The sequence below is a fragment of the Dromaius novaehollandiae genome, chromosome 8 (assembly GCF_036370855.1).
Source record: "Dromaius novaehollandiae isolate bDroNov1 chromosome 8, bDroNov1.hap1, whole genome shotgun sequence".
NCBI classification, from domain to species: domain Eukaryota; kingdom Metazoa; phylum Chordata; class Aves; order Casuariiformes; family Dromaiidae; genus Dromaius; species Dromaius novaehollandiae.
The window spans coordinates 31,418,258-31,434,008 of record NC_088105.1 but is presented as its reverse complement, the minus strand read 5'-3'; the positions used below and the strand labels follow the sequence as shown (position 1 = coordinate 31,434,008).

General features: G+C 38.4%; 1 protein-coding gene across 9 annotated transcripts in view; it reads right to left on the bottom strand.

Moving 5' to 3' along the window:
* The window catches only part of MAST2 (microtubule associated serine/threonine kinase 2), a 205,478-nt gene that overhangs the window by 172,938 nt on the left and 16,789 nt on the right, over positions 1-15,751 (bottom strand). For 8 of the 9 annotated variants that reach the window (XM_064516146.1, XM_064516152.1, XM_064516147.1 and 5 more), the window contains exons 2-3: positions 10,436-10,583; positions 6,692-6,834 (exon numbers count right to left, since the gene is read on the bottom strand). In XM_064516146.1, coding sequence (XP_064372216.1) covers positions 6,692-6,834; positions 10,436-10,583 — 291 coding nt within the window. Of the gene's footprint in view, positions 1-6,691; positions 6,835-10,435; positions 10,584-15,751 lie in introns of those variants that run through there. The other variant, XM_064516155.1, reaches the window with a different exon arrangement.

Here is a 15,751-nt window from a genome sequence, read left to right as displayed (position 1 = left end):
TCCTACCACAGATGCAACTTTTCTGCAGTTTGCTCGTATCATCATTTACTTCTCTGCAAAGGCCTGATTCTCCACTGTTCTGCATTATCAGATCTAAGTTCCTCTAAGTTCCTCGTCCTTACTTTCCGGTCTTATCATTCAGCTCATGCCAATACTTTCAGCCCTCTGTCTAGACCTTGCTCCCCACCTCTCCCCCAATCCCAGTCCCTGCAAACAAATGCAAGCCTGAACATTGCTTTAGTTCCTCAAGCAACACTACCTTCTATCTTCTTTTCTCCTTACATCTTCCAAAATTCGTAACTTATCCAAACTCTCAAGGATTCACTCACAGACTTCACAGCATAAGCATGTGCAAATTTTAATTAGTATGCATAAATTTAGACTCCACACAATCTTAATTATGGAAACCCACTTACTTACCCTCTCAGGTTATTACATTTTTTTCCTCATCTGCTATTTTAAAACACAACTTCCATGACTCCATACAGTAATAAATTCCATTCATTCATACCACCATAGCTTTTTTGCTTTTCCAACAATATGAAACCATGAAATTCTACTTATACAGTCAAATATTCAAAGCTTCCTACTCCCTGAAACACATATATGGTCTTCATCAGCTATAACTTGAATGACTAATTTTTAGTCAAAAATACTTTCAAGTGTCTTCAGCAACATTTGAAAAAAAAAATCAACATGTTACCACCTAAAATATGAACTGAAATTAAGGTTCCCTATAACAAAACTTTGGGGGAAAAGAGCAGTTGTTTGTTTCAGAATGCACAAACGTAAATGAAGTTCTCTCATCAGATTCAACTGTCTGCTTTTGTAGCAAATACCTAGACAGTCTGCAGGGGCATTACAACTGGCATTATTAATTTGTCCCCCAACTACTACTGCATTTTGCAATAAGGAGAGAGAGATTACATCTCATTCTTTTGTAAGGAGCTAGAGGCCAGGCTCTATACACCCACCTCACCTTCAGCATATATATCAAGCAGGAAGGTGGAGTGTGCAGTGGAAGACCAGGTATTGTGCTTTGCAAACATAATTTGCTAGTCAGAGAGCTGCTAGTCCCCACAAATGCTGTTCCTTCCAAACCGCTGTCACCTAGATGCCTGCATTAGGCAGACATCCTCAAGAATAAACACCAAGTCCATTAAAAGCACTATAGAATAAATAGGAGGCCCAGAGATTGAATTTTCTTCTATAACTAAAAAGGTTTTCAAAACACAGAGTAAATATAAAGAAGCTTGAACTTCTGCTAGTTATGCTGCACTTCAGCTTGCCTTTTCAATCATTAATTTCTGTACAGAATTGACGATCAACACAGAACTAAGTTCTCCTTTAGTGACAGGCCACAGGAAAACACCCCTAGCTCTTCTTCAGGTTGGCCCTGTAGCAATGGTGTCATCCTGCATAGAAAAAGTAATTTGCTATAGTGAAATAACAGGCCTCGGTGTTCCAGCACCACCTAGCAGGCCAAAGACCAAAACACAGTTGGGCAACAGAGCTTTTCACCCAAAAATGGTAAAAATAATCATTTATATAATTAGAAAAAAAACTTTTTTTTTTTCCTTAGCTATCCCAACCATCACCTTTCTGCTACCAGAACAAGATCGTTGTTTGCCATGAAACATGTGGCTTGCCAGGCTACAGCATTAAAATATGAAGCTAATTTACACTCCAGCTAAAAAAGGCCAGGTTATTAACCTATGGTTACTGTGAAATACAATCCCAGAAATAACAGTCTTGTACTAGGAAGTCGCTAACATTTCCCAGGATCTCTGAAAACTTTTCCCAGCAATTCACTAGCCCTGGGAGTCAGATTATTTCTGGCAATAGCCACCTGCTCACCAGCAGAGGGCAGAAGAGACCACAAATTCCCTACTCGGCTTTACAGATGAGCGATTGAATACTAAACGCGATTACTGAGGTTGTCGCACCCACACCCCCAAACCCGTAGCCCACCACCCACTCTCAGCAGCCACGAATGAGAGTGTTTTGAAGTCCATCCTTCTGTAATACAGAGTTCTGCTGTTAGTGCAGAAAGGATAAGCTGCACGCTGGAAATACACTATTATATCGGAAAAAATTAGTTCTATTCCTAACACATCTGAAACTAAAGAAAAAAGCAAAAGAGCAAAAATTTAGAAAACTAGGAGTAAATATTCTCTCACACATCTAAAAAGCACACACCGACTAGGAGTAAATATTCTCTCACACATCTAAAAAGCACACACCGACTTGGACATCCAAGGTAACAGGCCACCGTGGGAAGTCGGTCTCAGTTACCAGCCTGCCAATACACGCTTCCTCATAGTCCAAAGCACCCACTACCTCAAAAGACGGCCATTTTCCTCATTCCACTCAGTATTAGCTAATCCACACATTTTTGTGAAACCAAACACTGAGAATAAATCAGGCTGGCTGGGGAATGTCAGTGGTCCAGTGTTATCCAACATAGGAAGCCCTTCAGCTTGTTAGTGATTTCAAATCCTTGCATCTGAGCCTTTGCAGCCTGCAGATTACTATTCAAAAGCCAAGAGGCTTCATTTTACCACTTCAGGTGGAACAAGACCAGCAAAAGGTGAACTAACTGGCACTCTCCACAACAGTGGAAAAACACTCAGTTGTCTCAGTTTGTCTTAACCATAACCCTTCCAAGCCAATGCAAAACTGCAAGTCATGTAAAATTGTTCTCTGAAGAAGAGACTGACCCCGAAAGGAAATCTAACATGTGGCATTGGAGGATTAACTGAGCATCAACTGCTTAGTCACCAGTCTTCATCTGTGAAGATGAAGAAATGGCTCAAAGAATGTATGGCATGGTACAGGGTGTAAGAAAGACTGTTTAGGCCAGAGAGAGCTACGACCACGCAGCTGGAATCCTCAACCTCGCTTTGGAAAATGCTTTATTTTTGAGTTCTGCAGCTACTTTTGGACAGGTACAAGGTGTAGTTTAGAAAACTGAAGCTTGTAAGAAAGAAGAAGTTCAAAATTTCTTTTGCAAAGTATCAGAATGAGATTTTCCACTGAGAGGCTCTTTCAAAGCAATTCCTCCTTCAAGTGTTTTCTTTTTGCCAGTCATAATGATGGGAACACGCATGGTTTCTTATTCTTAGACAATCTCTATAACTTCTCTGGACATTAGATAGCAAGCAGAGCATTCAAAATGTAGTCCTAATTAATGGATACCACAGTCAGATGTTTCCTTCACAAAAAACTGGAGTGCTTGAGATGCTCTCTATGAGATGGAAAGAAGTAGATCTAAACAAATGTAAATATGCCTTTGGCATTCTTGTGGTAATCCAGCTGAGCAACCTGTCCTTAACAATAGCTAACACCGGAGGAAAACCATCCTTTTTCCACACAAGCTCCAGCCCTGGAATGTTAACGTGTTACGGCATTGAGTTGGTATCAAAATAAATACCTTTTGGCAATCTATTTCACACACTCAGTTTTGTCAAGATAAAGATTTGCAAGAAAGACACTCCCAAACTACCTTCTCTAAAACAATCACAATGTTCTCTTCCCAACTTCCTTTTCCTTTCTAAAATGAACAAGCCTTCATGCTCTTCATGTCTTTATTCGTAAGAGAATACATCTATATTACTGATCATAATCATCAGCTTTCTTCAAAACACTGTTCAAGTTCTAACTCCTTCTAAGGGCAGGGTATTCACAGGTCAAGATTTCAGACGAGGAAAACTCCAAACTAAGTAAGAAGACATCTTCCACAGTATTATCCTTCTGTTCCTTACACAAACACACCACCTCTCCCTGCTCCCTTTTAAGGTTAGGGGGGTGGTTTTTAATTTTTTTTAGTACTTTGGGTTTTGAGAGTGAAATATATCACTGAGGTACCCACAGCAATGCCTATGTCTTCTCTCCTCCCTCCATTAACCTCCTTGATACTGAAGGCAGTCATAGGACACTCCCCAGCAGAAGTCAATCCACTAGGATCAAAGCCATCTATCTTGCAGTAGACAAGCAGAATATAGCAGATGATGAAGGTCACCCTCTGAAATCCTCATGTATATTTTAGAAGGCGCACAGATTTGATCAACATCGATCATTTCACAGTGACAGCACTGAGCGTTCGGTCTGTGCTGGCTTCTTTCTCAAGTCAAGGATCTAGTGACAACTGCTGTGCAGACACATTAATCCAGATTATCACACATGTAAGAGCTGAAAGATTTTGTTGAACAATGAATTGTGTTTATGCAGTTCAGCATGTGAGAATTTGATATATTTCCAGTTCTTGAGTTGTTGCTGATAAGTAGCCTAGCTATCAGTCTTGTTTCAAAAGCTGCAAAGTAGTTTCTATAGATTTGTTATTCTTAATTTATCATTTTGCTTTGCAAATATTTTCAAAGTTCAAAAGAATGTAATTTAAGCACAGTAAACAATCTGTAGGATTACTAGTGATTATAAAAAGTTAAAAACACAGTATTGAATGCCAGCAAAGCAATTTAGCAAAGGAAAACCCACTGATAACTACAGTGCCATAAAGGAGGAGCAGAAATAATACGTGTAGCTTCTCAATAGTCAGTCTTTTTGGTACCACACTCCCATTTCTCTCGTGCTGTGTATTTGTTGCATTACTAATAATAAAAGAACTAAAGACTAATAATCAAGACAGGCATATTAAAATGACACTATTACTGAACCTACTCATCTCTTAACAGAACTATTCTTCAAAGGAGATTAATTATACTGGCAAGAAGCTTTTTGCTGTTGCAATTTGTGAAACATCTTTCAGTACTACAAGCATATTAAAACAGCTGCAAACACATAACTAGTTCTAAGATCCCAGGATTCATTGCATTTAATTAGATGTTCATCTTGTGACAAGCTCTCTAGTCATTGCTTTAGTACACCACTTCATATAAAAATTCTTAATTTCTAGCCTTAATTAACAGCCCTGTAATTAACATACAGCCCACCATAAACTATACAGAGGCAGGAAAACAGCCACATATTTCGATATTTAACAACTGCAACAAAAAGGGGCAAATATTGGATTTATAGCTGAATTTCTCAGCTTTAATTAGAAACACGATTATTTTAAATGAAGTTACTGGTATTCCCATTTCATATGAGAGCATTTGATTGACAACATAAACAGTGCACTTAAAAACTGGAAACGCATCATATCAGTATACAGCATTAAGTGTTACATACAAACACATCTGCAGCCCACTGAATAGTACCAAAAGGGTTAAGCAAAGTAATAGTCCAAATTAAATGCCTGAAAACTAATGCTTTGTTCTAAAGTGCAACTATTTTCATTAAATTAAGCTATAAAGCTTTAAGGCATCTGCCTATCTCTACAGAATAAGCCTGCATGTTAACATACCACTTTTTTTTTTTTTTGATCTCCATCAGATAAATACTTAGATGCCAAGTTCACATGGGAATTCTCTTTTGTGTTGATACTGTCAAATTACAAGTGTCACTAAGAACAGATATTTAAGGCAAACACTAATAGAACTGTATTTAATCATCAGGCACCAAACTAAGACACAATAAAGTTAAATCAAATCAGAAGCATTTCAATATATGGATGTGACCAGCATATCTAAAATTGCTAAGATTGCAAATACTTCACTGTAAAATCAAAATTACTGGTAACACAAATGCATAGCTTTTTCAGCTTTAAAGATTTAAGTTTTATTTTAAGCTCTCTGGTGGTATCAAACTAAGTTTCTCGAAAGAAAATTCTAAGGGCTACCAATCTAAACTATATAGAAGGTGCACCATTTTACTTAAGGGGTCATTGTTTCTAAACGGTCTTACAATATAAGATACCTTTACCCAGTTTCTTACAGCCATATACCTTAACGCAATTGACACACGAAAATTACCTCATATGACTTGTTAATTCAGGCAAACTCTACAGAATTTGGCAAAAAAGCTTCCAAGCTTTGCTTTTAGTCTTCCATTCATCAATATTTATGTTGCATATGTGACTGAATAGCTGTCTTTTCCTATTCTTGCACTTTTCTTCTCCTTACACTTTAGCAATTTTAAATATTTAGAAGGAATAAGGAACATCTATAAATAAAAGGTAAGTTCCTTTTGGTTTGCAAACTGCTGGCTTCATTATAGCCAGCTGAATTTCCTTCCCATACAAAATACTCTCCTCCAAGAAGATGCTGATTTAACAGACTCAGCATTCTTCAAACATACATTCATTTTACCAAAACTTTTTGGCAGAAACCATGCAGAAGAGCAGACATCAGCTCCAGCTCTTCAATTCCTTGGACAGTTATTCCTTTCATCTACCTGTTCTCTGGGGAAACAGATGAAAGTAGCTACTCAAAGCTGTTTCCCAATTAAACTTGTTGTTAAGCTCTCATGCTCTCATCTCCTTAGATTTCCAGTGATGTTTTTTCTTTCAGGAATCAGGCAGTGTAAGCAGCATTGAGAGGGAGCTTCCCTCCAAGAGGCGTTATTCTTCACACACACATTTCTCCTTTCCAGCTTTTTTTGTTAATAACCAGGATGAGTATACTCTCATCCTCGTTCACCCCCACCAAAAAAAAAAGGGCCTACAGGAACAAAATGCCGGATTCACTGAGCAGGAACAAGGAAAAGCAAGGTAAAAAACTAAAGCACAGGATCACACCACTTACAGCAGAAAAGCACCAAGAGTATTCCCAGACTTATCCCCAGACTCACTCACCAAACCAGCAGTAAGGGAAGGAGCAGACTGTCCTAGGGACTGATTTCTCATGCGGACCAGGTTTGAGGTATCTCCAGGTGGCTGCCATATTGTTTGTCCCACTCCACTGTGGACACTATTTGATAAGGGGAGTAGTTGTTTTCCTTTAAAAACAAAACCAAAATACTGTCAACTTGTTTAACAAATTTACAAGTTCAAAATATAATTCTGAAAAACAAATACTGCATATGGAGAAATAGCAGTTAATAAAAAGCAATTTAAAAGTTCTGGCAGGTTAGAACTTGTAAAAGTACACTACCTATGGAAATCATTAAGTTTGATAATTAGATATTTTGAAGAATCTAGTTTACTTTCATTATAAGGTGATGGGAAAAAATAGAAAGTTGTTGAAGCAGATTTCTATCACTTCATACCTTTCTATATTTCATGCAACTTAAAAATGATACATTTGCTGCTAAATAAATGATTTATTACATTATAGAAAAGCAAAGTTCATGTTGCAAAATCCCTGAAGTATAATTTAAGGTTTTCATGAAAATACATTCATAATTTAAAAATATTACCTCTTCTAAACAATTTATCCATCTAGATATCCCCATTTTCCCCTACCACAGCAACATTCAGCAGTTGATTTCCTGCAACTGTAATCAGAATATAACGTGTGTTTAGACATTACTTTGCTTTGAACTATGGATGGATCTGTTCTAAAACAAATTCAGCAAAACAGCTATTCAGCAACATTATCCTAAAAGCAAAACATTTCTGTAGTTTTGTTTTCCTAAGTCTCCTTCGTATTTAATTAGTGCAGATGCTAATCTCCCATGCAATCAAGTTGTTATCATCAAGTTTTAAGAAGCAAGTGGAGCTACACAGTGTAAAGAGTAGTTCCTATCTCAGCAAGTTCACACCACTGTACCTTACTGCAGGAAGTACAGTAATCATTTAAAAGGATCTGCTCAATACATTCTTTTCTAGGCAATACAACACTCCTTTTTGAAAAATGTCGAGCAGTGAATTTCCACAAAGAGAAAGAACCAAAGTTAAAGTAGGTCATATTTTGACTTCATCAAGCTTGGCAGTGTCCTTTTATGTACAATTATGTCATTCACAAAAAAGAGAAGAAAGATAGTCTTGTGGCTAAAACACATGAGTGAGACAGCCTGTAAAGCTGGGTTCCATTATTAGCTTCCAAATGACTTCCTCTGCAACTCTGGTCAGTCAACCCTGTACTTCAGTTTCACCATCTGTTACATGGGAGTGAATAATACCTCTTTTCCTTAAAATCAGGACTGTCAGACTAAATAAATTTCTGTTTGCAAAACACAAAAATGAAATGTGGGCCTGCTATTACGGCACTAGCCTAGGACGGGCCTCATCTCCAGCAGCAAAATAGTGCAAGACATAGTGGGAGGCACTTATTTATAGATGGGAAAAGGAAAGATTAGGTAATATAATTCCCTTTCCAAGCATGGTGAAGATAGTTGCCTTCAAAAAATTATATGCTTAGATACAGGAGAGAGCAAAACATTTGTTGCAGTGAGTAGCAGGGAGAACTCTACATCCTTAATCACATATACTGCAGGAAATACTTTTTTCTCAGAGGCAGAAACGTATTCTTCTACAATTTCTTCAATTTGACCTTAGAATTACATGAGAACTGTTACGAACATTCAGCACATAAAAGCAGCTACAATATTTGGAAGACTGCCACACAATACCATTAGCCATGATTCCATGGATCTTTTTTTTATGTTCATGTTCTCTGTGAAAGTTATGAGCAATGTATCAAATACACATTAATGTAATAAGTCAAAGTGTATGAGAGACTAAAAGGTTCAACTTTGGCTAGCAAGCAGAAACAGCATATTAGTACCTTTTCCTCAGTCCCACTCAAGCTGCTTACAGCTGTGGACATAATTTTTATGGTTTGCTTATTATCCAGGTTATTCGCAAATACAATGATTCCTCTTGTCTGCAGAGATCAAAAACTACAGAAATGTACATTGCTATATTTATCTCAGTAAAGCACTAACAAACATGTCCTGTAATACCAATTCAAAGCATATAATTATTAAACTATTCAAAATGTCAGCGCTTAAGAGAACAAGAATAATATTGTTTAATTCTCCATAATCTACAATTATGGGTAGTTCCATAGTTCCACAAAAGTGGAAGCCTTTCCCTACCACACTTCAAATCTCATGTTTCCAAGACTTGCATTTAAAATACATATCTAAACATCTACATCTCCTTTATCCAACTGAGTCAGACTTATCTTGTTGGGGATCTTCTTCCCCTTCCTGTACCAGGTTATAGCAGATTGAAAAGTCATTAAGATGTAGCAATAAACTATGGAGAACATTATCAATTCAGAAAAGAAAATTTACAAGAATGTTCTATCCTAGCAGTTAGAAAGTTTATTAAAAAGGAAGGGAATTTCTCCAGCTTTCCTGCTTCCTCCTACTTATTTTACAGTGCTTACTTCTACTCAAGAAAAAAACATATAGTATTATCTTTGACCATTATAATCAGTCAACAGCTGTGTAGTTAGTAAACTTTGTTCTCTTCAAGTGATTGATCTACTTAGAAAACAACTTTGAGTACAAAACATTGCGAATGCATTTCCTTTTCTCAAAAATAACCCACTTATTAGAAATAAAACATTAAAGAGAGGGCCTGCCCAAAATAAAAAAGTGCATACTTTACTGCTTATTACATCCCACTACATCTAGTACCTCAGACATTAGTATATTTACCCTTCTCCAGATAAAGAACAGAGGGACAAAGACAATGGATGTAGTTTCACAATCACTTAAGCCAAGTCCAAGCTGCTGCCAAAAGGGATGGGCTTGCTCCACACTCCTCCTCTTTCCCTCTCAACTGGGAGTTCCCAAACCCTTTCTGTTCTTGCACTAACATGCAGATAGCCAGTCAGCCTAATTAGGAAGGAAACAGGCTGAAAATTAACCCTACAGAACAGGAGCAGCATTCAGGCAGATCAGCTATTTGATTCCAGGCTGATCATGCAGCTCTATATGCTCTAATGCCAGTATCATAAACTTTAATGCAAGTTTTAAACAACTGTGAAGCCATCCCCTAGCCCACATACAAAGCCTTTGAAAGAGGAAGCTATTGAGATTGGTCCTCCAGTTTTTGGTTAACGACTGGACTATGCTCCACCATTCTACAATAGAGGTACACGAAATTCCCTGACAACAGAGCTGAAAACAGCATTCACAGAAAAAAGTTGATACAAATTGAAAAACCATCAGCATTTTTACTTCGAATCATAAACGCCCACAGTGCTTTTGAAGCCAGAGAAGTAAAATAATTTGAACATGATATAAAAGTTAGTTTACCCATAAGAAACAATACAGCAGAATATACAAAGTAGGCAAGCTTACTTTCAGTGCTTGCTTTAAAAGTGAGAGGTAAGTATATATCATTGGTCCCGGAAGTTCTGCCACTACCTAACTCTTTTCTTTTTCACTAATTTTTCTCTTTTGGCAATATACAGAATTTCATTCCAAATTCAGTCTCCCCCCCGCCCCCACTGTTTTCTACCGATATCTCCTTTCGCATCTTTCTCTTACATGAAATTTTGTACGTCTTTCAAACAAGTGGTCAGCTCTAGTTTTAAAGAAAAGAAGTATCAGTATATTTAATCACAATTGTTATGCCAACAAGTAATACCAAGTCTTTAATAGCAATCAACTGTCACACAGGCTTTGCAAAATGGCATACCTGACAAAGAGCTAGCCAAACTACCTCTCCGTAGTTTGCAGTCATCTTGACTTAACTGACGATGGAGCTTGGTTTTCCCAGCAGATGAAAAGATGTCAGGATTGCTGAGCTTTCTGCAACGTAACGGAGTGGACTCTGTTATCATTTCCTGTACAAGGAAAAACAAGCAAAAGTTTGTTAATGATAGCCAGGACATCTATTTTCTGAAATATACTATCTCCAAAGTATAAACAAGACTTGATATTTAATAAAATAATAATAAAAGACCCCTAAACAAACTGCTTAAAATCATAAGTTTCCCTCTTCTGTGCCACCTCCCTGTGCAGAAAGACACCAAAAGACCCCAGTCCACCATGGTTCTTGAACACTATTGTTGTAAGGAACACCAGCAATAAAGGTCAGAAAAACACAATTAAGCTACAACAGTTATTTGCTCTTACAGTACATTGGAAAAGAGACTACTGAAAATCATGCTAAAATGGATATTTTGTCTAAATCTATCTCCTGCTAAAGCAAAGAGTATTTACTGATTTACTGAACATTTATTCCATCCAATAGCATACCTATAAATAAACCGTTGTCACGTCTTGCTTCAACCCAAAACTCCTACTATAAGATATAGCAGAGCAGCTCTACTACAAGACTGTACATATCATTATATAATAATCCATTAGGATAGAGATCATTCTTTGTGGAATGTCTTTGTTATTACTATAAACAAAATTAGACATGTTTGTCAGAAACACTCCCACACACATACACTCATTCTACAGCATACAACAAACATTCAGTCAAAACAGAAGTAGGTAGAAGAGCGGCCAAAACAACTACAGTGTTTCCCTAATATATTTAATTGTTCTGGAGGCGTCAAAATAACTCTGACTTTACATATGAAGTAGTAGTACAAGCATAACTATCATGCATGGATTTAACAATAATGTGACACTTTCCCTTATAGCATATATAGATGCACTTGGACAAGTTTTCTCTTCTCTACAGCTGTGCAATACATTATGCATGTTTTAATGGATTGCTCCATTTTGTTTCAAATGTCTCTCATTAGCTATACAGCAGTTCAAGTCATGCTTGTCCTTATAAAATCTCATCCGAGGCAAAAAATAAACTACAAGGAACAATTTGCCTAGCATGATGCATCACCACATGGTTTAACTTGGTTTTAAATCATGTCTTCTACATCATATTTAAAACAGAAATTCATCTACCACTAGTGGTTTTAATTAAGAACTGCAGATTGAAGTCAAAACCAATTTCTGAAATCATCATTCCAAATCTGTTCAGTCTACAGTGTTAAAACCTCAACTGCCAAATCCAAACCAGGAGTGTGCACTCGAAAACCTGCAAGAATTTTTGGAGGGAGGAAGAGAGGAAAAGAAAGAGAGAGAGAGAGAGAGAGAGAGAGAGAGAGAGAGAGAGAGAGAGAGAGAGAGAGAGAGCGCGCATGTGTGATAAAAGAGGGGAAAAAAAATAAAGTGAGGTTTACATGAAAAAAACCTGAATTTGGGTTTGTAATAGAAACCTCACTCAGCTCTGACTCACTACTGCTCAACCCTTCCTCGACCCCATCTCCTTTCAATTATGAATCTTTTGGCATTTCATAACAGTAAACAACTTCGAAAGACAGGAGTGATGTGGACAAATGCTTCAGCAGTGCACATTTTACAGGTTCAAAAGGTACTGCTCTAATATAATTTCCTCCTCTGGCTATGGTTACACATTCAGTCACAGCACTGTCTACACCAAATCAAGAAACTTAAGTAAGTTAAGGTAGATCAGTTCACTTACCCAATTCATCACCCAGCTACAAGCAGTTGCACTGGCACAAGAGTGGGGGAGAGGTATGAAAACAAGTGACCTACAGTAGGGAAGACTGCTTGATCTGGAACAGCTTTAATTAAATCTTAAGGCTCCTCATATTCATCTTGGAGCAAAGACAGTCACACTTTCCTTTATCTCAAATCTTCACAAGTGCACTGAATACGTTAATTTCCAGCAGCCTATACTTCTATTTTTTGTCATTTAGAGAGCTGAAAGGATATCTATATTCATGCTACCACACTTCCCGCCTGTACTTAAGAGTAAGCTACATAATTTTAAATTGTGACATTAGCTGTCCTCAGCATTCCTGTGAAAGTTACAGAGGCAGAGGGGAGAAAGTCTTTGTTGTTTCTATTTGTGATGGGAGATGTATATGTATATACGTACAAGTACACACATGTGTATATATACACACGTATGTGTGTGCGCATATATATGTACATATGCATATACACACACACACACACAATATATACACCGTATCCACTCAGCTGCAACATCCTGCCTACACACACCTCTCAGCCCTAGGGCAACCTAATGGCATATGCTGCTTCTCAGGATGTTGCTCCATATGCAGTTCTTCAGGATTAGGGACTCCAACTTTTTTATTTTTATATTATATATTTATTTTTATCATATATATATATATATATATATATATATATATATAAAAGTCAGAATTTATCATCTCACCCCCAAAAAATGGCATTCCAGGTTACAAGGAAACTGGTTAAAATCTCACCCAGCCTGTGCTTCTGCAGTTCCAAAAAAAAAGTTCCCAGCATTTTTCAGCAGCTAGCTACTTCCCTGAAGTTACAGTCATATCCCTGTTAAAAGGCCCCACATACCAGATGCTACCAGGATCTTCCCCTCAACACTGGCAGCCCAGGTGCTGCCTGCCTACACAAATCACTACAAAAGCCAGCATTCTCCCGCCCTCACCCCACACAGTCCACTCCCGTGGTTGTCTTGCCTGCAGCCAGTGCATTCGGGCTTCTTCAGGAAGGAGAAGCGCAATCCTGCTTGTAACACTGACGCAGCAACAGTAGCTGCTCTCCTACCCTCTCACCCCCCAATTCAACTGAGCCTGGTGGAAGAGGAAGGAAGGAAGATATTCAGAAGTCAGTGCCAGCAGCAAGGTGCCTGCCCACCCAGCTGCTGCCCATCAGTGCCCAAATACATCCCCCACTTAATCTGCAGCTTAGACCACCCCCTTGACACCCTGTTCCCCACCCCCAGTAGTGCTGCCAGAAAAGGGAATTTGGGGGAGGGATGCAGGAAACACCAGGGAACAGGGAGAAGGCCACATGGAATTTTTTTTGCTTCTTTGCTTCCACTTCCCATTCACAAGCATCTCACACATCTTGATGGTTCAGTGCGACACACTTGCCTTGAGAGGCACACCTTACCTCACTAACAAATGTGCAATAAATCTATTAATTTAAGTCATTAAGGAGAACAGTATTTCAGCTCTCCAAATTTAGAAGGATTAAAAATCTAGGATTATAATCAAGAAATGTGTGCTGACCTGGGCATTTCTGTTCGTTTGTTCGGGGGGGTTGTTTTTTTCTCAGATGCACACTCACCTCCCACAACACACCTAGGCACACAGACACATATGTACACATACACACCCCTATCTACCTTCCTCCATCAACTGCAACAAAAAAAGGAACATTCATTTGGGGCACCAAAGTAAGGAAAAGCACCAAAGTCAGAAATGAAAGGACTACAGGACAAGTCATCTTACAAGCAATTTCTGTATTTTACATCTCATTTTCCTCCCCTATCTAATATATAGACACCCCCATAGCCTCACCAGCCAAAGACACTGCTCATTTCCCCTCCCTTTTCCCCTTTAGGGTCTCCCAGAGTCTTTTCTTTTTGGTAAAAATAATTACAGGTTCTTATTATTTCTTCTGGAGTTGCAGTAAACAAATTTTATTAGATCTGATAATACCCGGATCAGAAGTGCCCCACTGAAAGGAGTACACGGAGCACCAACACTGAAGGGCACAGCTTTTTCTGCCACAGTATCCGCTCAGCTGCAGCAGCCTGCCTACCCCCTCTCAGCCCTGGGGCAACCTAACGGTACTCGCTGCTTCTCAGGACGCTGTTCCACGTGCAGCTCTTCAGCAGCAGTCCCATACGAAGCTACTGCTCCCCACCAACCACTTACACTACAAAGATATCGCGGGACCAGTGGACTGGTAACAGTTTCTCACATCAACTAGTAAAACATAGGCTGCCCACTCCAGCAGATAGGGTTAGTGCATTTTACATGTGGAAAACTCTGCACAAGGCCTTTTTATTAAGCACATAACACTTGGACAATATTGAGAAGACTACATAGTTGTTGAATGTTTTGAAGAAAAGGACCCCAATAATGCTCTGCAGGTTTATACAGGTTAAACATTGCCTTCTCTTGACTTTTCAGACAAACAAAAAATCCACTGCAATGTTTTGAGACAGCCTACTGTTATTAAAAAAAAAAAAAAAAAAGCACGCTAGAGTACAGCATGGCCAATGTAAAATTCTATTTTGTAAGCGCTATGCATATATTGTGCCAGCAAAACACTGAAGAGGGAAAGTTTTAATTTGACAACAATAGAGTTGTCTTTCATAAGACTGTAAATTCACTCATCCATCAAAACCAAGCTTTAGTATGACAGTTCACAGATGAAATACAGGGGAATAACAGTATTTAAGTCAACACTATTAAAACGAGGTGGGGGAGGGATATGGCCAGGGAAACAGGGAGAAAGCTTTCCTTTCCCCAAAACAAGATGTGATACATAAAAAGGACAGAAAGATCTTATACAATCTTCCAGCTGAATGATGAAGGAAAACTCCTTGCAGTGAAACAGTAAGATTTTGCTTACACGCTTTCAAACGACTAATCAGACCACCAGATCAACTGGTTGAAGAATCAATTAGATAGCACAGACTGACAGATTTTAAGGACTCAGCTTCCACTTTTGAAAAGAAAAATTTCTTACAGCTTTAGAAATGAAAGCATTAGTAAGCACGTAACAAAAACACACTGCTAACACAGGGTGGCAAGGACTGTGAGTGCCTCTCCTGTCTTTCCAAAGGTGATAGAAAAAACTTCTTAATTTACCTTGCCCTTGTGGCTTTTGCTAAAGCCAAAACTAGGCTCACACAGACAGCTGAATTCCGCAAAGCTTACGGCTCAAGATAAGAATGTCATACAAACAATCTTGATTTGTTAGGCAAAGATTACTCCTATCCAGTACACAAAGGTTTGCTCACATAACACAAAGTAGTGGGATACAAAGAAGAATGGCAATAGATCTTTCTTCAACAGCAAGCAGCTCCACATTTTGCAGCCCAGTCACTTACCACACTGGCACAGAAAAACAGTTAAAATAGTTGTGGCACTGGAAATAAATACCAGTCTGCTTCTCCTGCCTGAAATCTCACGTTGGGGATACTGCACTCAGCGAGACAGAGGACAGA